Below are 22,511 nucleotides of genomic sequence, written 5' to 3'. Positions count from 1 at the left end.
ATGGTTCTATATATTTTGCAGGTAAGTGATATGAAAGTAAACTACAGTTTTATCTTAAAACACTTAGAAACAAGCTATTCTTTCTTTTGGAAATAACATTATGATTCTCAAAGTTGATTGTAAAAAGAATGCTGAATCTCTGCAGTATATAGTTTTGGGTAAATCTGAGAAATAGTACAATGAAAAGAATGAAAGATAAAAAACAATTTAACAGTAAAAGTCAAATGGTACAAATATAAAATGGATACCGTTTTACCATACATGCTGCTGCTGCTGCTGCTAAGTCGCTTCAGTCGTGTCCGACTCTGTGTGACCCCATAGACGGCAGCCCATCAGGCTCCCTCGTCCCTGGGATTCTCAAGGCAAGAACACTGGAGTGAGTTGCCATTTCCTTCTCCAATGCAGGAAGGTGAAAAGTGAAAGTGAAGTCACTCAGTTGTGTCCGACTCTTAGTGACCCCATGGACTGCAGCCCACCAGGCTCCTCCGTCCATGGGATTTTCCAGGCAAGAGTACTGGAGTGGGGTGCCATTGCCTTCTCCTTTACCATACATAAATTAAAGAAAAACCCTATTAGGATTATGTAGATAATAATCTATCCTTGAATCAATAATTCAGTGAATGTCTTGGTTAAAAAAGGGAAAGCTATAGGGTCACAATATTTTGTTACTCCTATTATAGTTAGTAATGCAGAACCTTACTGAAGTTAGGGAAACTGAATTAATGGCCCATTTCTAGTTAGAGGAACCAATTAATGTGGACATGAGATGGTGAGGGATGATCTAGTAGTATAAAAGAGAGTATGGTGACCATTATCCTTCTCCCAAAACAGGGCATTAGATTAGTTGTTTGATATAACGCTCACTAAAGTTTGGCATTTCCTTTTAAAGTGAGCTAGAAAACCACATTATACAAATTTGTTTCTAATCAAAAGTAAGTGTGTGTGTGTGTGTATATATATATATATATATATATATATGTAGGTATATATATATACTTTTTAAAAAAATTTTTGCTGTACTGTGCAACATGTGGGGTCTTAGTTCTCTCACCAGGGATCAAACCTGTGCCCCTTTTAGGAAGTGTGGAGTCTTAACCACTGGCCCACCAGGAAGTCCCTATATTTTTATTTTATCTATGTGTGCATGTAGGTATAAATAGTAAGAACTTATAAGTTGCAATCAACATTAGTGTCTCTGTGCACTAATTCTGGATTTGTATCAATGCTTGCTATGCTAAAGCCCTCTTGATAGCCAAGATTTTCAACTTTTCTGAGATTTTGTGTCAGCTGTCACAGCCAATACAGAGAGATGACAAAAATGGCAGGCAAGGACCTAACACTCTAGTAGGAAAAAGAGACCGTAAACAAATTAATAAGCACCAGGGTAATTTTAGACTGTGGTAAGCACTCTGAAGACTATGCGATAGGCTATAAGGGCTGGTGGGTCCTCTTTAAAATAAGATGGCCACGGAAGACTTCTGCAAAAGTGACATTTGAAAGAGCTTGAAATTTAAGGAGCTGGCTCTTCGAAGAGTCATAGGAAGGGAGAACCCCGCTGAATAAATATGAGTGTAAATGTCCTGCAGTAGGGAATAAAAAAGTTCATGAGACAGAAAGAAGTCAGTATGGCTGGAGAGAGTGAGCACATAAAGAGATCAGGGCCAGATCACAGAAGGCCCTGCCGGTCTTATAAGAAGTTTTGATTTCATTCTTAGTTCAAAGGGATGACTTTAGGAGGTTTTAGGCAGGGAGGGGTATGATTTACTTTATGTTTTTAAAAGATCCAATTGATGTGAGGAAGAATTATAAAGGGGCAAGACTGGAAGCAGGAATACAGATTAAGAACGTACTAAAGTGGTCCTCTCTGATGTCTCAGATGGTGAAGAATCCATCTGCAATGTGGAAGACTCAGGTTCAATCCCGGTGTTGGGAAGATCCCCTGGAGAAGGGAATGGCTACCCACTCCAGTGTTCTTGCCTAGAGAATTCCATGAACAGAGGAGTCCATGGCATCACAAACAGTCAGATGTGACTGAGCGACTAACACTTTCACTTACTTTCAAGGTGGTCCAGAGGGGGATGATGGTGGTGTAGTCATAAGTAGAGTATAAATGAATAGAAGTATAAAATGAAGTATAAATTAATAAATGAATAGAAGGTATAAAATAAAAATATGAAAATTAACTGATAGTCAGTGAATATTAATACAGTTGGTCTTGGAAAAAGTCACACAAACATAATCTCAAATTTTGCTTTTTATATCTCACTTTACATTAGATGCCAGCAATAAATAAATTGTGTAATCCAAGAAGCACATAAAAATAACCACTTAAGCCCAATAAAATACTAGACAGCTTTTAGTTCAAGATTTCAGACATTTTCTTACCTCAGGGAGACTCTCAATGAAAGAGTGGATGTTTGCTGCGTTTGCTACTTCTTTTATCTCATTCAGTGACACAACACGGCTGTTATCACCATAGGCTATGTTCTCAGCAATGCTACAGTTGAAGAGCACAGGTTCTTGAGAAACGATTGCTATCTGGGAACGGAGCCACTGTACGTTCAATTCCTTTGCATCCACACCATCAAATAGCTGCCAAAAGCAGAATGGAGAATGGTTTGTGAAGATCCAACAACTGCATCATGTTACAGCTCACTGCATTCAAACATATACAAATCATAACAAGAAGGTTAGGAATTCAAGCTGTTTCATAGCATAAATGTTACCCGAGAAGGGCTCATAAATCAGATGTTGTATAGAAGCAGACAGCATGTATTAATAACTAACTGAAGTACCAACTCTTAAACTTACTTGACATTTCTGGGAATGGCCATATATTCTAGAGACCTGCCCAGAGTTTAGAATGAAGTCTGGTGTTCTGGACTAAAGTCAGATGAAAAACGACCATCCTCCACTGTAAAGGACCCTGTTTTATTAAAGCCTAGTGATGTAACAAAATTCAACTGACATCTGATGAGCATAAGCATACCTACTATGTAATGAGGACTCCTCAGGCACTGAGGAAAGAGTAATAAATAAGACAAAGGTCTTACCCTCCTGTAGCTTATACTGTAGTGGAGAGAGGCAGGTAATAAGCACACTAACAACAACGTCAGAAAAATAAAGTGTCATGATAACAAGATAATGGGATAGAGAGTGACTAAGAATGTGCTGAGGATTTGGGAAGGGGACAGGTGAATGCATTATATTCTATCTAAGAAGTCACCTCTAAGGAAGTAGAATTTTTAGACTGAGATACGAATGATGAGAAGGCATTGGCAAAGAAGTTACAGTAAGAACAAATTTTGATCAGAGGAACAGCAAGAACAATGTGTGTTCAACAAACACTGTGTATTTAAAGAACATGAAGAAGTCAGAGAGACTGATACGCAGTGTATAGTGAGGTAGGAGTGATAGGAGAGGAGTTTGGAGGGAGAGGCAGGGGCTAGATCACAAAGGACCTTGATTTGATAGTATGGACTCTTGTTTATTCTAACTGCGATAGAAAATCATTGGTGAGTTTAAAAGACGGAGTGTGCTATGCTATATGCAAACAGCTGAGTGTGACCTAATTTTGGTACTCATTGTTCATTGTTTTCTGTGAAGACAGCCATTTTGCAAATCTTTGCTACTGTGATGGGCAAAAGACTGTAAATTGCAGCAGAATGATGACTATCAGGACAATCTTTGACTTTTATGGGCTTTTTGTTTTTTGCGGTGGTAGGGGAAGGAAGAACAGGAAGTTGTCTTTGTGTGTTTGTAATGTGGTGGTGTTTGAAGGGACAGAATAATTGAAAATCTGAATATAAGTTAGAGTAAGAAAAGTGCCAGGTAAGAAAAACCGTCCTTGGAGTTCAAAGGAGGGAGAGGTTGCATTTCTTTTTTGAGATCAGGATGCAGAACTTAATGGAGCTGATTCAAAAGAGCTCTAATCATGCCTATAGTTTGAGAATTGTGGTGTGGAGATGGCCAGAGTGAATAGCAGGAAGCCTGAACTTAAGCCCAAGGGAATGTTTAAGAACAGCTCTGCTAACCTCCAGATAAGTTGTATTTGAATTCAGTCTTACCACTTGTCCTTTCACTGGGTCATAAAATCTCTGCAGAAGTTGGACAGAAGTGCTTTTCCCACAGCCACTGCTTCCAACAAATGCTACTGTCTTCCCTTTCTCAATACTGAGGGATAAACTGCGAAGGATTAGCACATCTGGGCGACTTGGATAGAAGAAAGAGACTTCTCGGAACTCTATATTCCCTTCACATATGTCCTGTGAAAGAAAGTTGGCAGTGTTTAAAAGGATGACTTAGAAAGTCTGTAACAAACTACAGCACACTCTGGCTGAGTGCTTTCTGAAAACTGTCTGTTCCACAACCATTTTAATTTTAAACATCATGTTCCTCTCTGTTCCGTTGCTGACTGCACATTGTTGTTGTCGTTCAGTCACTAAGTCGTGTCCAGATCTTTGGGACCCCATGGACTGCAGCATGCCAGGCCTCCCTGTCCTTCATTATATCCTTCAAACTTACGTCCACTGAGTCGGTGATGCCATCCAACCATTTCATCCTCTGTCGCCCCCTTCTTCTCTTGCCCTCAAACTTTTCCAGCATCTGGGTCTTTTCCAGTGAGTTGACCCTTCACATCAGGTGGCCAGAGTTTCAGCTTCAGCATCAGTACTTTCTGTCATTATGGTTGAGATTTTTATATCTGTAGTTGTTGTGGTCTTAGCTCTCAGACTTCCTAAAAACACTAGTTTTATTTGGCTTCAGTACCCAGTCACAGTCTGATCTGCAGAAGAGCTGTTTGACCACCTGCTCTAAATAAATACATCTTTTAAAAAAATTAGTTTGTGCTTTACAGATATTATTTGTGCTTTATAGGTATTATTGCTTAACTCAGAATAGCTGGAGCCCTCATAAACTATGTATAAATGTTGTTTTTATAAGTTGGACCATGATTTACAGTTTATATACATCTCTATTTTATTTTATTTATTTATTTATTTTTTACATCTCTATTTTAAATTCAGATTTATCTGTGTTAATTGATCTTTCGGCAGTGACATTTGCCTATAAATTTATTTTTCTCTTTATGCTTCAATCTCTTTAGTGGTTGATAATTTGTAAACCAATATTTATATATATCATAAGTATGATGTTTATAAAAGACTTTCCAGAACAATCACTAAATGATGATTAACTTTCTCTTTATATATTTCGTTCTTAAGATTTTAGGTTCTTTTGAATTCCATGTTTGCCCTCAATCAAATGCATTTTAACTAGTGAGGTTTAATAATCATGCTCAGCATATTCTGAGCCCAGTATATAGGTAGGAGGCAGAGATAGGTAGAGGGGAGGAGTATCAAAAAATATTTGACAAATTATTCTGTTGTCAAAGGAAAGAAATATTAACTTGTGGTTAAGTATTTTAGAATTAGGAAAAAAAAATCCTGAAACGATATGTGCCAAAATATTAAGTTTAACAGCAGCTTATTTTTAGCTTTTTCAATGCTTTCTCTTTTGCCCATTACATCACATGAATATTATTTGTGAAAAAAAAATTAAAAAAAAACCTTAGAGAGTACAATTATTTCTGTATGCTCTGATGCCTTTTGGAAAGGTATAGAAAGATATTCTAGACTTCCAGACTTTAATACATTTAAAATTTTACTATTTTAAACATTTTGTAATGGAAAAATTTCAAACATCTATAAAAGTAGAGAGAATAACATGTAATGGACTGTTTGCATATATGCCTAGCTCCCAACCTCAGTAATAATCATTGTTTGCCAGTTTTGTTTTTATCAGACTTTATTTTTTTAAAGCATAGAGAGTGGGCTTCCCTGGTGGCTCAGTAGTAAAGAATCCACCTGCCAGTGCAGAAGACAGACTAGATCCCTGATCTGGGAAGATCCCATATGCCACAGAACAACTGAGCCTGTGTGCCACAACTATTGAGCCCGTGCTCTAGAGCCCGGACACTGCAGCCACTGAAGCCTGCTCAACCTGGAGCCTGTGCTCTTCAGTAAGAGAAGCCACCACAGGAGAAGCCTGCTCACCACAGCTGGAGAAGCCCCTGCCCACCACAACTAGAGAAAAGGCAGCACAGCAACAAAGACCCAGCACAGCCAAAATAAATGAATAAAAATTAAAATTAAAAAATAAAGCATACGGAGAGATAGAAGTAAGTGCCTATTAAATACAATAAAGATTAAATAACTTAATTTTATAGTCTTTATAAGAAACATTTCCACATTCTATCCCTTTGATACAGTTCTATGGGAATGTTTATCAGTGAGGTGCTCAATCCCTCTATTGTAACATTTAGAAAGAAATGACTAGTAATATTACTAAATATCTAAATCCTAAGATTTAAAAATTTTCCTACATTACTTTTCAAAAGACAAGTATTAAGTTTTATTGGGACACTCATGTATCTTAAAGCATTCTATTTTAAGAATGTTATGATCTTTTTATTTCTAACTAGCATTTATTTTAATAATTATGAAGTTTGAGTGATAATGTACTATTTTAAGCCATCAAACATATAAATCTACTGTTAAAATTCTAGAGGGAAATACATTTAAATGAAAATTTCCTTTTAAGTGTATACCTAATAGTTATTCTTTTAAATTTAAAATGTCTAGAAAAACTGAATATATATTTAATGTATGTATCTTTTAGAGTTTGTGACTAAATGTATACATGTGTTTTAATATTAATAATTTAATATAGCTCCCATTTCCTCTCTTCTGTTTACACATATATTTTCCATGAAAAATGACGTCTGAAGTAGCAAGATACTATTTGCTTTGCATATGTTATCAGAGAAAAAAATGAATAAATCTTAATGCAAAGCTTTATCCAATATTAAAACTTTTGCAGTCTAAATAAAATCAAATGTATAAATCAATCCTGTGTTCAAGAACATTCTCATGGCATCAGGCAAATAAACCAGAAGCACATATTTTTTAATATAAAATCTGTACATTTTAGTAGGAGAGGTGAAAATTTGATTAAGACAAGATCCCCTTTCTCCTTTTGTAACCATAACAGTTATTTATACAAGCTTTTAATTATTTACAGCACTCGTTTGCAGTTATCAAATAATGCCTTCATTTAAGTCTAATAATAAGTGGACATTTAAAATCATAGTTGTGCTTACTGTTTTTTTCCCTTCTTGACTACAGCTGTCTATAGTTGGTTTCTTTTCCAACAAAGCAAACAGATGTGCAGCCCCAGATTTGGCTCTCGAATATTCAGGTGCCAGAACAAGTGTTTCTCCAATGGCCATAGCTCCATATGCAATTGCAGTAAAAACTCTATCAAAAGATAAAACATTTGAATCTCAGTTAGGTCTATTTTCAAATAAGAGCTCTAAAAGTGAAGGAAAAATCAAGCACTGGAATATAATCTTTTGACCCAGATAGAGCCATTAATGCTCAAGGCCCAACAATGATATAGCTCTTTTGTAATTTTCTACCACATATTGATTATCCCTTTCCTATACAACAAAATAACTTTGGAGCTCAGGTAATCTTAAAAATTTCTCTTCCAATTAGAAAGACAGGTCAAAGGCTCTAACTAGTGAATATAAAACTTATTAGCTTCTTTGATATAAGGATCATTTGCTTGGAGATTTGACAGAGAATTCAACTAACAATGGGAAGAATGGATTCTCCAGTTATGAGGTCTGAATTTACACAGTAGATATGAATGGTTTTATTCCCCCGTTTTCTGCATATAATGTAGTTAGAACAGATAATTGATGCCAGATGATTGGTTATCTGCCTGAATTGCTACAAGATTTAAAGAGAGCAAAGCTTGGAGACTGTGTTTTGTTAAGATCCTAAAAACAATATATGAGTAAAATACAGCTTAGCCAGACTGGAAGCAGTGCTATGATCTTTGGTCTGCTACAGATTATGATCTCAGTTTTAAAACATATTAATTCTAAAATGGTAAGTATGCAGATGATAGCACACAGGATAATAGTCACAGAAATGTGGCATATCATGTGGCCATGGTTAAATATTTTTCCTCTCATTTTTCATTTCAGTTATGAAAACACATTATTGGAATGAAAAATACTGCATCTCAGTGACAGAGCTAAAGGTGTAATTCAGCTAACAATTATATAAGTTTCACTGGCAGTATTTAAACATTAGGCAATAAAAGGACACATAGAACCCAGCTGCTTGTTTGCTGTGCTGGATCGCAGCAAGGTAAACACAAACACACTGGTCCCCTCATGAATTTCTCCAGCGATGGGACCTATCAAGGGGTGGATTTTGATGCAATCTCTTCAGCAACATAGACTTCCGATCTTGAACCTTGTTTTCTTTATAAAGGTCAAACACCATATAAGATATATAAACAACTGGTTTACTGGGATGTGTGATGCTAAAATTTTGTAGTCACTAGCTCTGCAATGTCAAGGCATTTTTAGTACTAATATTTACCGAAATTTAGAGCTTAAAATGCCATTCAAAATACTTAATACTCAGCTATAAATATCAGAAGTGAGTACTGAATTTAGGTAACACATGAGAGTAGGCTTCTCAGAACAGCTAAGAACATACCTTAGTATCTGAAATGTGCCAGAATATCTTACTGTCCTAAAATTTGCATAATTAAAAGTCAGTTTAATTATTTGACATAAGTGTACCGAGGCTAATGTCTTTGTTAGGTCTCCCATAAGATGAAATTTACTGAGAAGGGGAGAAGGGAAAACAAAGATGCAAAATAGATTAAGAAGAAAAGTTTTAGTAAGGAGAGCACCAGCTGAAAGCTCTGTGCTGTCTTTATTGTGTTTATGTTGAGGGGAGGCTAAATGGAACGGGGATTGATGTTGATGAGGATTAGATTCAGGAAACTAACTTTGTGGTGATGGGACTGTCTAGGGGTTTCAGTTCAGTTCAGTTCAGTCACTCAGTCGTGTTTGACTCTTTGTAACCTCATGGACTGCAGCATGCCAGGCCTCCCTGTCCATCACCAACTCCAGGAGTTTACTCAAACTCATGTCCGTTGAGCTGGTGATGCCATCCAACCATCTCATCCTCTGTCGTCCTCTTCTCCTCCTGCCTTCAATCTTTCCCAGCATCAGGGTCTTTTCCAATAAGTCAGTTCTTCTCATCAGGTGGCCAAAGTATTGAAGTTTCAGCTTCAGCGTCAGTCCTTCCAATGAATATCCAGGGATGATTTCCTTTAGGATGGACTGGTTGGATCTCCTTGCAGTCCAAGGGATGCTCAATAGTCTTCTCCAACACCACGGTTCAAAAGCATCAATTCTTCGGTGCTCAGCTTTCTTTATAGTCCAACTCTCACATCCATACACGACTACTGGAAAAACCATAACTTTGACTAGACTGACCTTTGTTGGCAAAGTAATGTCTCTGCTCTTTAATATGCTGTCTAGGTTGATCGTAACTTTTCTTTCAAGGAGCAAGAGTCATTTAATTTCATGGCTGTAATCACCATCTGCAGTGATTTTGGAGCCCCCAAAAATAGTCTAGGGGTTTAGTCAGGGACATTATTCTCCCTTATACTTTTCTCCCAGTGGGTGCTGTATAAAGAGACCAAAACTACGGAATCTGTCCTAACCTCATCTGGCCCAATTAGATAGAATGAACTAAAGTGCAGTTCACTTCCACTTAAGTATTTATTGCACAGTAACCAGTGCTCTAACTCCATGAGAGTGTTAGTGAAGTGAAGTCGTTCAGTCGTGTCCAACTCTTTGCGACCCCATGGACTGTAGCCCACCAGGCTCCTCAATCCACGGTATTTTCCAGGCAAGAGTACTGGAATGGGTTGCCATTTCCTTCTCCAGGGATCTTCCCGACCCAGGGATCGAACCCAGGTCTCCTGCATTTCAGGCAGATGCTTTACCGCCTGAGCCACCTGAGCCCTATGAGAGTGTTAAGTCTCTTCAAATTGGTCCCAGCTCCTGGAGGCCTCTGAACCAAGAGCTTACTCCAGGAAATGTTCAGGCTGGCTTCCCATGCCAATATTGGTCATGAGAATTTTGCCCATTTAGGATATATAAAGAGGAGTAATTTGCTATAGTGGAGAAGGCAATGGCACCCCACTCCAGTACTCTTGCCTGGAAAATCCCATGGATGGAGGAGCCTGGTAGGCTGTAGTCCATGGGGTCGCTGAGGGTTGGACACGACTGAGTGACTTCGCTTTCACTTTTCACTTTCATGCATTGGAGAAGGAAATGGCAACCCACTTTAGTGTTCTTGCCTGGAGAATCCCAGGGACGGGGAAGCCTAGTGGGCTGCCGTCTATGGGGTCGCACAGAGTCGGACACGACTGAAGTGACTTAGCAGCAGCAGCAGCAATTTGCTATAGTGACGACAAATGTTTTAAAGTCACCAATAACACATTCATCAAAGTATTAATCAATGATAAATACTTGTACAGCCTCTTCATGCCTAAATAAGATTACAAGAAACATTGCACAGTTCAGAAATGATTTGCATGCAGAAAAAATTCTTGAGCCACAAATATGTAAGAATTCAAAAACCTAAAATTTAACTTCCATAACTTTCTTAAATGTAAATTGTCCATGGAAGAAGAAATCTTTATCTACAGCTTATCCTTACATGGATTTACTCTGAATTTATACTGCTTTACTGATTTTATAGCAAAAATCTCTGGGATGGCTAGAGTTGAGGAAAGAGAATATTGAGCAGGAAGAGATCTGGAGAGGGTTTTCACGTGCTGAGCTGCTTCCCTAGTTACATGGATTCTTCATGGGTGCATGGGGCCATTCTCACTGCAGCCTTGCTACAATGATCCTTTCAAGCATTTCCAAGCAATGGAGAAATCTTGCCCATCATTGCTGCTGAAGTAGAATGCAAATTTTTAAAAGATCTTTCGGCTAGGAACAACAATAAAAAAAGCATAGAAATGAACAAACCTGATTTTAATACAATTGCTCCAAATAGAAATATCTAGCATAGTAACTAGTTCATGTCTGTATGTCTCCCTTTAACCCTGCTCCCACATCCAGTGTGTATACCTTGGCGACTTATTTCAAGAGGAAGTATACTAGGGGGTTCTGAGACTGACTCTGCAGCCAGACCACTGGGACTACATCCAAACTCCGTCCTTTCTGTACTAGCTCTGTGACCCTCTGCATGTTCTTTGTGGTTCTGCTTCTGCATGACAATCGGAGATAACAAGTCTATCTGCATCTTACAGGATTGTTGTGAGAATTGAATATGTTAATAATGTAAAGTGTTTAGTATAGTGCTCAGTGAATGTTTAAGTTGTTGTTATTCCTCTCACAGAACTGAAAGTTAATGGGACACTTCCTGTTGGAAAATAAGCTCACACATTTCTATGGATGTAGATTAGTGCAGCAGGTCAAACCACAACTTCTGAAGTACCTACCCAGTAAGTTTCTGTTTTTGAATTGGAAGATAACGTATCTTTCCTCACACAAGTGGCCATTACAATTATTCCTATACTCATACTCTTTCTCCCTGCATCTAGGTAACAATACAAAGATCCTTTTCTTTTTACCCTAAATCCCTTTCTCAGCAGAAGGGAGAAAGAAAATATACAACTTATATTTATTTGTTTCTTTAGGTTTTATAGAATATTTTCATATATATGGTACCATTTGATCACTTAGGAGTAAGGTAGGAAAATTTATCCCTTTTTAATAAATCAGGAGACTCTTAACTCAGAGAAGTAAGCAATTTGCCCAGAATCACATAGCTATGAAAACTTTAGGCCTGGAACTTGAACTTCCTTGTTTACTGTATTTTCCCTTCTACAGTGCTCCTTTCAGTGGAAAGCTGACCTGAACTGTGTCCTGCATGTTGGGGTTTGTTACCACTTGTTTCCCATTTTAGAATCTTCAGACAGCCTTAGATATCAAATCTCCCTTGATTTGTCTCCTTTAGATCCCTTCAATGCTTGATCCCTCTATCTGGTCTCCTTATCTTGTCCTCCTCTCTTCTGGATAATCTCTGGGGAGAAGTTGGGCAGCTGTGTTGGCAGTAAACACTGAAAGAAGACTTTCCTGTTTTCCTTGTTTTGGCTAATCAAGGTTGTTTTCCTAACTATCAATATAATGTTAACACAGTTCCATGGCTGCCTGGCTTAGCAGAGCAAAGATAATAGTGAGGATCTAGCTTGCTTTCTGGGCTTGTGCTCAGTTGCTAAGTCATGTCTGACTCTTTGTGACCCCACGGGCTGTTGCTCACCAGACTTCTCTGTCCATGAGATTTTCCAGGCAAGAAAACTGGAGTGGGTTGCCATTTCCTCCTCCAGTGAATCTTCCCGACCCAGGGATCAAACCTGTGTCTCCTGAGTGGCAGGCAATTTATCACTGAGCTACCTGGGATTGAATATTTAAAGTGCAATATGATTTCCTGTCATGAACCGTATTTGGATTTTTGGAGGACTAGGCTGCAACACATATGCTGCTTGGCTCTGCTTGTCAGGCAGTTTTCAAAGCTGTGGCTTTTATTTTAACTATTCTGAAGGTGTCATGCCTTGATTCTTTCTTACCCATCTGCTCTGCTTAGCTTCCTGCTAATATGCATAACACAGAAGGAAGAAACAGAGAGAGGCAAGTTCTGAAGTCGGAGTATGAAGAATTACAGAAACCTCTGCTGGACACTAAGGTTTCTGGACTATATTGCACAAGACAAGTCAGCTAGAAACTAACCTAAAGACACTAAAATTCAGACAGAATAAACATGTATTTCTCAAAGTCTGTACATTTATATTAGAGTAAACCCGAAGTGTTACAAGGACTAACAGTGGCAGAAGTGGAAAGTTTTACTACACATATGTGTAATGAAAACCTAAGCAAGAAATTTTTCTAAATGCTTATGCATTGGCTGCAAGGCAACAGAGTGAAAATGTTTAAAACCTTTTAAAAAATGCTCATTTCAGAGAAACTTTTACAATAATAGAGACAGCTTCTACCATAAGAAATCTATATGACCTTTTTTCTTTTAAGAAGAAAAAGCTAAGGTTGATAGTAGTTTGGCTGATTAATATTATGAGCACATCAAGGAATTCTGCTGATAAGACTCCCTTTGTGTATCTCCTTTTATAAGTGAAGTGAAAGTCGCTCAGTCATGTTTGACTCTTTGTGACCCCATGGACTGTAGTCTGCCAGGCTCTGTCCATGGAATTCTCCAGGCCAGAATCCTGGAGTGTGTAGCCATTCCCTTCTCCAGGAGATCTTCCCAACCCAGGGATCAAACCTGGGTCTCCTGCATTGCAGGCAGATTCTTTGCCATCTGAGCCACCAGGGAAGCCTTCTAAAGGCGCACTGTCATTTCTGAAAGAGAGACAGCTTCCTCATCCTGGTAGCTATACTTCATGAAGATACATTCACATTTTATAGAGTGAATAAAACATTTTTATTTTATACAATAAACTAAAATATGAATTTCCCAATTTTTAGATAATTCTAGGAAAACTTTCTGAAATGATCAAAAGAAAACTCTAAGGTTTTAAGGAGCTATGGAGAGCAGCCTGGGATTCAGTCCCTATACTCTTATTTCTTAAAGAGTGATCTTCAGATTCTGTGCCTCAGACTAATCTGGATGTTTGGTAAAATGTAGGTTCCTGGCCTTACACCAAACCTACATATCTCTGGATTAGATCTGTGGGGTGAGCTCCAAATATCTTCATTTTTAACCAGTTTCTCGATTAATGAATCAGGAAATCACTGATTTAGAAAACGCCACAAAGTTCTTTTTACCTAAAGAGGGTTCTAGTAGGAAGTGGTTAACTTTGTAAAATTTTCCATTCACTTAGCTGATGAGATAGAAAGCTGTCCTACTCTGGAAAGCGCAGCATCCTTCAAGCTAGGTATAATTTAGTGTTGATAAAGGGACACTCATGACATGATCATGGTTGTCAGAGACCACTTTGGATTTCCAAGAAAGCTGAAGATTTTGCTATTGAAGACAAATCTTATCTGTTCACATTTTGCACAGTCCCATTCCCATATTTTTCAGAGCCCGTCTCCTATGTCCACACTATAAAAGTATCAGTATCCTTAGTCTGTTTGTAGTCTGGTTGAATGAAACAAATCAAAAATGATACTAGTGCTCCTAGTTCAGATAGCTCCTTGTTTCTTCCTTCCCTCAGGGCACTGGGAAATACCAATGTGACACTGTTCATTGATCAATGCTCTCATGTTAATAGTCTTAACATATATTCTGACAGCTAAAAAGTTTATGGCTCCAGAAATTATCCTTTTTAATGAGTTTAATAAAAAAAAAATTCAGGAAATGTGGTAGGCCAGCAGGAGGAGGAGTTTTTGTACGGGGCCTTTTGATTTTCCTGCTTTTTAGGGCCATAAAATAACATAAGCAAGTTACTTGTTCCATTTATGGTAATCATTAGCCCGACTCTAGATATTTAAATGTTCAGAAAACTACATAAGAATTTAAAAATAATAATTTTGCAGAAATATTCTATGCAAATTTGTCACAGTAATAATAATAACTAATGATTAATAATAATAAATGTCTACTAAGCAAAGCCCCTAGCATCTTGCATCATGAACTTGAATCTGTGCTCTGCCACTTACTGATTAAGTGACTTTGGCCAAGTTAGGTAACCTCCTTGAGTCTTAATTTTCCCCACCTGTAAAATGGGAATCATAACATTTCACAGGGCAGTTGAGAAAATTAAGCAAATCGTGTATTACAAATCCTTAATACTGAATAAGGACTCAATCAAGTTTGTTGTTACTGTGATTATTATATGAAACAGAATGGTTGGCAGTCTTGAGAGGCCCCGTTCAAGAAATATCCTGCCTGATGTCATTTGCAGGCATGAGAGTGATGGTGTGATTTTTGAGGTTGTATCATTATTTAACTAAGAAGATTGTTTGCTTAGTTTTTATCTAAACAAATCTCAGGGCAGCTCTAAATGTTTAGCAATGACATTTATGATATAGATTAATAACATTCTGACATTTTAGGGAGACTTAAGAAGCTCAGAATTAATACTCAAAATTAATTTTTCTAATTTCAGAAGTTGAATTTAGGTATTTGTATGAAGTAAAGAAATTCATAACTATGTGAACAGAGTTTCAAATAGAAGCACCAACAAATGCTTTGGGAAGAGGCAGCCTCATTGGGATGCCAAGATCAATTCTCAGTGTGACTTTCCTGAGGAGAAATACTCATGTACAAGTGTTTCTTCTGGAGTGTTTGCTTAGCAAGGAACTCACCTCATTGATTTACAATCATACTTGTTAAAGCCATCTCTACCTGGAGAGATAATGGATAACAAGAAGACATATTTTACCTTACATTCCCACATCTAGTAAACTGAAGTAGTAAGTGATTCATTTGCGACTTTAATTCAGAGTACCTGTGTTGGAGAAGGAAATGGCAACCACTCCAGTATTCTTGCCTGGAGAACCCCATGGACAGAGAAACCTGGTGGGCTACAGTCCATAGGGTCGTAGAGAGTCAGACACGACTGGAGCAACAGCACACGCACATACACCGGTGTTGACATTGACATTGAAGTCGCTCAATCGTGTCCGACTGTTTGCGACCCCATGGACTGTAGCCTACCAGGATCCTCTGTCCATGGAATTTTCCAGGCAAGAGTACTGGAATGGGTTGCCATTTCCTTCTCCAGGAGCTCTTCCTGACCCAGGGATCGAACCCGGGTCTCCTGCATTGTAGGCAGACACTTTACTGTTTGAGCCACCAGGAAGTCCTGTGTTATATCAGTATTTTACTGACTTGACTGTACTTATTAAATAACAATTATTTTTAAATTTCCCAGTATGTCTTTTACACATATATATTATTTAAATGATAATGCACTCTAAACTAGATATCTTTCTGGTTACTTTAAGTACATAACCCATTTACAGAGTTTATATATTTGCACGACTTACATGAACATGCCCTCTGGGGTCATTCGTCCTGCTTGAATTAAGTAAGTTCCAAATCGAAATCCCACTGCATAGGCAAAATATACGAAGGCATGGCTGAATGCATAACAGATTCCAATGATCTGTGCTTTCTTCAAGGTATTTCTGAAATGCACAAAATTTACCAGATAATGGGGCATGAGGTATAGCAAGGTCTTTTAAATAAATGTAGAGTAATGAATATAGAAAACAAGATAGATTATTATTTAGAATTTTAAAGAATTTTTTCTAAGAATTAAAAAAAGAATTCACCTTTTTAACTACTAGTAATTATTACTGAGAAAACAACAAAAATAATGATTTTCCCTACAGCTATATGGCTCTATAGTTCGATGTAACAAAACTGACTCTATGTATTTTCAAATGAATGGGCAAGGTCTGTTAAAGAAGACCTAATGAAAGAGTTAAAGAGATTTGGCTTAAAAATATTTTCTATCCTAATCTTGCACTAAGAGAACAAATGGTGGAAATTAAAGGGCATTACTAACCAAAGAAGCATGAGTGTGAAAGAATACAAAGCTATCTTTCTGATAAAGTAAGGAGGGCTAGTTTAAAATTAAAAGAAGTGATCACATTTGATGTGTATATATTTGTTTTAAAATGTGAACTATTTTAGAGATTCAATATAAAGGGCTAAGCAATATTAGTTTCTTTCTTAAAGATTATTATTTCTTCAACCTTGTTTCATGGAAATAATAAAATGCTCACCCAGTTATAGTTCATGGCAATGTGAGAGGACCTAAAACATATGTTCTAAATGTGCTTACGCTCAACTCCTCTTTCTAGTCTCCTCTTGGCGGACTTATGTGAGAAATTCTGATATGCTATTATTAGGAATGATTCCAGAGCAAATGAATTGGCAGGCAAACCACTGCAGTCACCCGGGAGTACTGCCTTTATAGGAACAAACTATAGTTAATACAGTCAGTATGAATCTACAATCACCTGTGCTGAGTCTGAAGAGTCTCCTCATACATTTGCTCAAAGGCTTTTTCTCTTGTTAATGACATTATAGTACGTATATTCTCCACAGCTTCAGTTGCTATCTTATAAAACAAGATAATAAAAGAGAAATAAAATTAGTAGTGGTTAAACTTCTGATTGTGAATTACAGTCGCAATGAAGACATGTTAAGTACATCAAGTCAATAAGTTTTTCTGATGAATTTTCTTAGCTTCTTTTTTCCTTTCCCCAAAATAAGATTGTTGTTGTTAAGTTGTGTCTGACTCTTTTTGCAATCCCATGGACACAATAAGATAAGAAAGTAATATATCAGGATAATACACTCAAGGAAAATTCCTTTGGAAAAGATTTAGTCCACTGATCTAAATTTAGCCTTCTTTAAGTCTTCATTGAATTTCTATTTAGACTAGTTCCATAAGCAGAGGGATCAAATATTAGTCAACATTATATCCATATGTAACTATGCAAAGGAGCTGTCTTATGAATTATGAGCTAATTCAAGAAAAAGACAGCAGAGAGAATCAAATAAATAATTACTTCATTCTAGCACAGAAATGCAAACAGCAACCCAAGGACTTAGGAACACTGCCATAAAGTAACATAGAGTGTGGCTTTTCAATTCTGTATAAGATATTTTATGGCTATTTTTAATTTTGATTTCTTTAACCTTAAAAGGATATTTATTTATTCAATTATTTGCTGCACCACACAACACATAGGATCTTTGTTCTCCAACCAGGGATCGAAGCTGTGCTCCCTGCAATGAAGCATGGATTTTTAACTACTGGATTGCCAGAGATAACCCTTAAAAATGATATTTAGTTTAATTATATTAATGCTTCTTCATAGTTACATAGTTTTCAAAAAGAAGAGGTATCAAAAATGGAGGAGACTTTTGGCTTAGAATAATTTGGACATGAGAACACATGTTGATCTGAAAGAGAAATTTCCTGCTTTCACAGTCTGTTTCCAGACTGGCAGAGTGGACTGTGGAACAGATGAAGACCTAGGTTATAACTAGACGTAGGTTATAACTCAGGGTTATTTGAAGGGGAACTTGGGTTATGGGAGAGAATTGGATATCTAGACCATGGTCAGGACACCTGGATTCTGCTGTAAAGTCTTGTAATTTCAAAAGAAACTCAAAGAAACCTCCATTTGTAATATTTTGTGGATAAGATAGTGGATAAGAATGCTGAAATCTTGAGGAAAATAAAGAGAAATGAACACAAAATCTTGGGTTCACTTTTCACAAGGGAGAAAGGACTAATAAGAGAGACTTAGAAAATAACCTTTATTTTTTAAAACTAATATGGTCATTTTAAATCTGAAAAATAAAACATTTGATGATTTGTCCAAATCTATACATGCAACCAAAGAAGGACCATATTCTTACTGGTCCATATTCTAAGTTTTGGTGTTTATGGTAAAGTGACAGATTAAAAAGCCAGTAGGAAAAGGACACGTTGCCTATTTGACTGGAATTATTAATTGTATAGTTTGAGGTTACTCTAATAATGCAAAAAGGAAAAAGATCAAAGATTTTTGATTTATAACTAAAGCTCATGACGTGTTCCCTCATAGCTCAGTTGGTAAAGAATCTGCCTGCAGTACAGGAGACCTGGATTCAATTCCTGGGTTGGGAAGATACCCTGGAGAAGGAAATGGCAACCCACTCCAATATTCTTGCCTGGAGAACCCCATGGATAGAGGAGCCTGACAGGCTACAGTCCATGAGGTCGCAAGAGTCGGACATGACTTAGTGACTAAATCACCACCACCATGACATAAAAATTAAGATGAATAAAATACAATTAATTAGGGCCAGATTAACTTGGAAGTAGTGATAATTTGCAAACACATGGAGGGCTGAACAAAATTTCAGCCCTCGGAGTCAAATATATGCTAAACAGTTCAGTCTTTTTGCTCAAGTAGACATTCTAAAGGTCCTTATCTAGTGCAGGAAAGGTGGAAAGGTCCAAGGGTCATGAAAACCAGATTTATTTGAGTCTTGTGCTTCATTGGATCCCTATTCATGAATAGGTGACTGTATCATATTAGATACATATGTAATATGATATTTAATATACTATATCTAATTTGATATATTAGATCTATATCTATATCTAATCTATATCTAATATGTGATCTATATCTAATATGATCAGTCACTGTGATTCAGGCCATAAGGATATTAAAATCATTTTCATACTCAGGCATGTTCACCAACTTTGATATAAATCTTTAATACTATATCTTGGGCTGGATGGCCAAGAGAAGACTTGACATTTACATGATGCAGCTTCCTAAAGTCATGAGAAACAGGTTTTGGACCTCTATTGAGATGAAAACCGAGAAGGATAGAAGGTCCCCAAAAGCAAACAAACAAAAAAGTTGACTATCATCTAAGGGGTAGGCAACAGCCTGGGAAAGTAATATACCACCTGCAACCGCAGAAAAGGGAGGATAGAAGATGGATAGACACTCAACAGGGATGTTACATAAGAGATTCCTACTTTGGGTGAGTGGCTGGATCAAATGACATCTCTTTCAATTCTTAGATATTATGGTACTACATTTCCAATATTTCCCTAAATCTCTACTACAATGATGATTGTTACGAATATGACTGATCTTGGGAAAGTTACATGTGGGTTTAGTTGCTAAGTCATGTCCGACCCTTGCAACCTCATGGACTGTAGCCTGCGAGGCTCCTCTGTCCATGAGATTTTCCAGGCAAGAATAGTGGAGTGGGTTGCCATTTCCTTCTCCAGGGGCTCTTCCCATCCCAAGTTGAACCCTGGTCTCCTGCATTGCAGGCAGATTCTTTACTGACTGAGGTACTAGGGAAAAAAGTTATACATGTCAAAGCATTTTCTAAGTAAATACATTGTTCATTTTGATCAGTATAAAGTTTTGTTTTAGGCACTCCCAGTAGCAGTACCTTGCCTTGCATTTAGTAAATATTATATTTCCTCTTTATTTTGAAAAATGAAACACCTGTAATTATTCAAGAAATTTAATTATTCAACAATTAGAGAGTGGGTAATCACAATTGTAACAAATTCCCCCACAATTTGCTAACAGTAATGACTGACATTATTGAGTGCTTACTGCCTTCCAGATACTATTGCATATACCTAATAAGACTGTTTTCTATAATACTCATGAAGATCTATAAGTGGATAGTATTTTATTTCTACTTTACAAAGGAAGAAATTGAAGTCCAGAAATGTTGATATAACTTGCTCATATCACATATTTGTTAGTGATAGAATCTGGATTCTAATTCAACCAATTTGACTGCATGGCCCATGCTCTAAATTATAAACTATTGCTATGACATATCTATACCCGTCCTAAACTTATTTGTATGGATTTCAATACATATACACCACTTTACAGATTCTTAAGAAAGGAAGTTAATGTTAAATATGGAATCTCTTATTGATTTTCTCTTAAAATGTTATGATGGTAGCAATGGTCTTTATTTTACCTTTCCAGCATGCAGAAGTTCTTGCTTATCCTTGTTGGCAAATCCAGTCATTGCTGCTGTTTCAATCATTCCTGTGAGAGCAAGTACTGGAGCAATACTCAAAATCAGCAGTGTCATCTCCCATCCGTATATGAAGGAAATGATAACTGAAAGTCCCATATTAATTGCATTTTGTGTTAAGACACCAACCCTTGAACCTGTTGCCTATAATCAGACATAAATTGGGGAAAAGCCAGTCAATTTTAAGTTTATAAGAATTGCTATGATAGTTTCTTGCAAAATAAGGGGTTTTTTTTTGATTTATACATAGATTTTTATTTTGAATATATTCCATAACATCTTACAGAAAACCCAAATGAACTTTGGGTCAACCCAATAATTAGAGATTTTTTTTTTAGTCCCTCAGTTGCGTCTGGCTGTGATCCCATAGACTGTAGCCTGCCAGACTCCTCTATCCATGGAATTCTACAGGTAAGAATATTGGAGTAGGTAGCCATTACAGATTCTTAACCATCTAGAACACCAGAGGAGTCCATTTAGAGATTAAATAATATTTAGAGTTTAAAAATGTCCTCTACTATGGGGTTACTATGTTTTATTTGTATGCCTTATGTCCAATATTATTGTCCTTTGAATTGTTCCTATTATTCTTTGAATATATTATTGGTTTCTGATACAAAAATATTTTCTATGCCCTACACCTTAAATTTGTCATTTCTGCAAGGAGTCTGAGTTCCTGTTAGTAGAGGATGTTATTTAGAAGTCAATATATAGTGCTAGTTGTGTTCATTATCAGTGGAATGTTAGTGGATATAACGGGGAAGTGTGTGTGTGTGTGTGTGTGTGTGTGTGTGTGTGTATAGATGCATGCACATATTGAAATCTATATTTATTTCTCTCTTTACATTTCTTGAAATCCATGGATTTATATCAATACATCCAGTTCCAATTAAAAAAACACAAGGTTATTATTTCTGGCTTTCTCCCTTCTAATATTTGTTATCCACTTCTTCAATAGTAAGAAACCTAGCTCCCATTTTCTTTAATAGAGTTTCATGATCAGTCTCTCTGCTATCATGCAGATCATGACCAATCTGCTGTCATGACCCCTGTCTCTGCCCAGGACGCATACCCTCTCCTCTGCATGCTCTGGCTTTGCTTTCCTGCATGAGGCTGGTGCCTCATATGAATGCCCAACTCACCATATGTGGTCTCCAAAACCCAGTCCTGCCCCTTCCTCTTACACCGAAAAAGGGCTGGTACTCTTAGCTACTGTACTATAGTAGTGCTGAATTGAATGAGGATATTCACTGAAGTATATCCTTTGTATAGAATATCTTCCCTTTTCTGCACTTTATAACAATTTCACTCAGCAAAGTTCTACAGAGGCAACATAAGATAAAAAAGGAGTTGGAAACATTATGGGATAAGATAACATAAAAGAAATTTGGGGAAAAAACCTTAAAATAGGTAGAAATATCTTCATCACTGTTTTATGAGAACTACATGTCTTGAAATTTTAATCTCCTTTATACTGGGATGAAAAAAGGAAACCCCTATTTACCTAGAAACATAGCTACAATCAACTGAGATAGCAATTCACTTTTTAGAACATATGTTTTGCTCTGATCATGAAAACATGGTCATTGGAAAAGGTCTAAATAATGTTTAAAATGACATCCTTCCAGACATAAATACATACACATTCAGATTAGGATTATTGTGTGTATTCAGCATTGTATCCTGCTTTTATCCCTTTATATTACACTGCAAGCTTTTTCATCAGTCATTAAATAGTCTTCAAAAATTTTTTAGTAAATTGCTTCCAATTTTTCACTACTAAAAACAGAGACGTAATGAGCATCTTTGTGCAAAATCTTTGTGCTCATCTTTTATTTCCTGATATTAAATTCCTAGCCTGGAATTATATGTTAAAGGGTATATACCCTTTCATTCTTCATAAATATTGTCAAATTGCTTCTCTAAAAAATGATATTACTATTCACTGACGTACCCCACTCCCAAATTAGTATCATCATTAAAATAACATTAATGAAAAATCTTCTTTCCCCACAGGGCTCTGTGAAGTAAAAAGTTGCCCAGCTGTATTCAACT

At 36.9% G+C, this 22,511-nt stretch overlaps 1 protein-coding gene across 2 annotated transcripts in view; it reads right to left on the bottom strand.

Moving 5' to 3' along the window:
• The window catches only part of ABCB5 (ATP binding cassette subfamily B member 5), a 120,365-nt gene that overhangs the window by 7,550 nt on the left and 90,304 nt on the right, over positions 1–22,511 (bottom strand). For both annotated transcript variants that reach the window (XM_025290953.3, XM_044946525.2), the window contains exons 20-25: positions 20,397–20,600; positions 16,883–16,983; positions 15,902–16,042; positions 7,160–7,316; positions 4,068–4,265; positions 2,386–2,592 (exon numbers count right to left, since the gene is read on the bottom strand). In XM_025290953.3, coding sequence (XP_025146738.3) covers positions 2,386–2,592; positions 4,068–4,265; positions 7,160–7,316; positions 15,902–16,042; positions 16,883–16,983; positions 20,397–20,600 — 1,008 coding nt within the window. The remainder of the gene's footprint in view (positions 1–2,385; positions 2,593–4,067; positions 4,266–7,159; positions 7,317–15,901; positions 16,043–16,882; positions 16,984–20,396; positions 20,601–22,511) is intronic.

This window comes from Bubalus bubalis, chromosome 8 (genome assembly GCF_019923935.1).
Source record: "Bubalus bubalis isolate 160015118507 breed Murrah chromosome 8, NDDB_SH_1, whole genome shotgun sequence".
NCBI classification, from domain to species: domain Eukaryota; kingdom Metazoa; phylum Chordata; class Mammalia; order Artiodactyla; family Bovidae; genus Bubalus; species Bubalus bubalis.
Note: the sequence above shows the minus strand (reverse complement) of the source record. Positions and strands in the feature narration are given on the sequence as shown.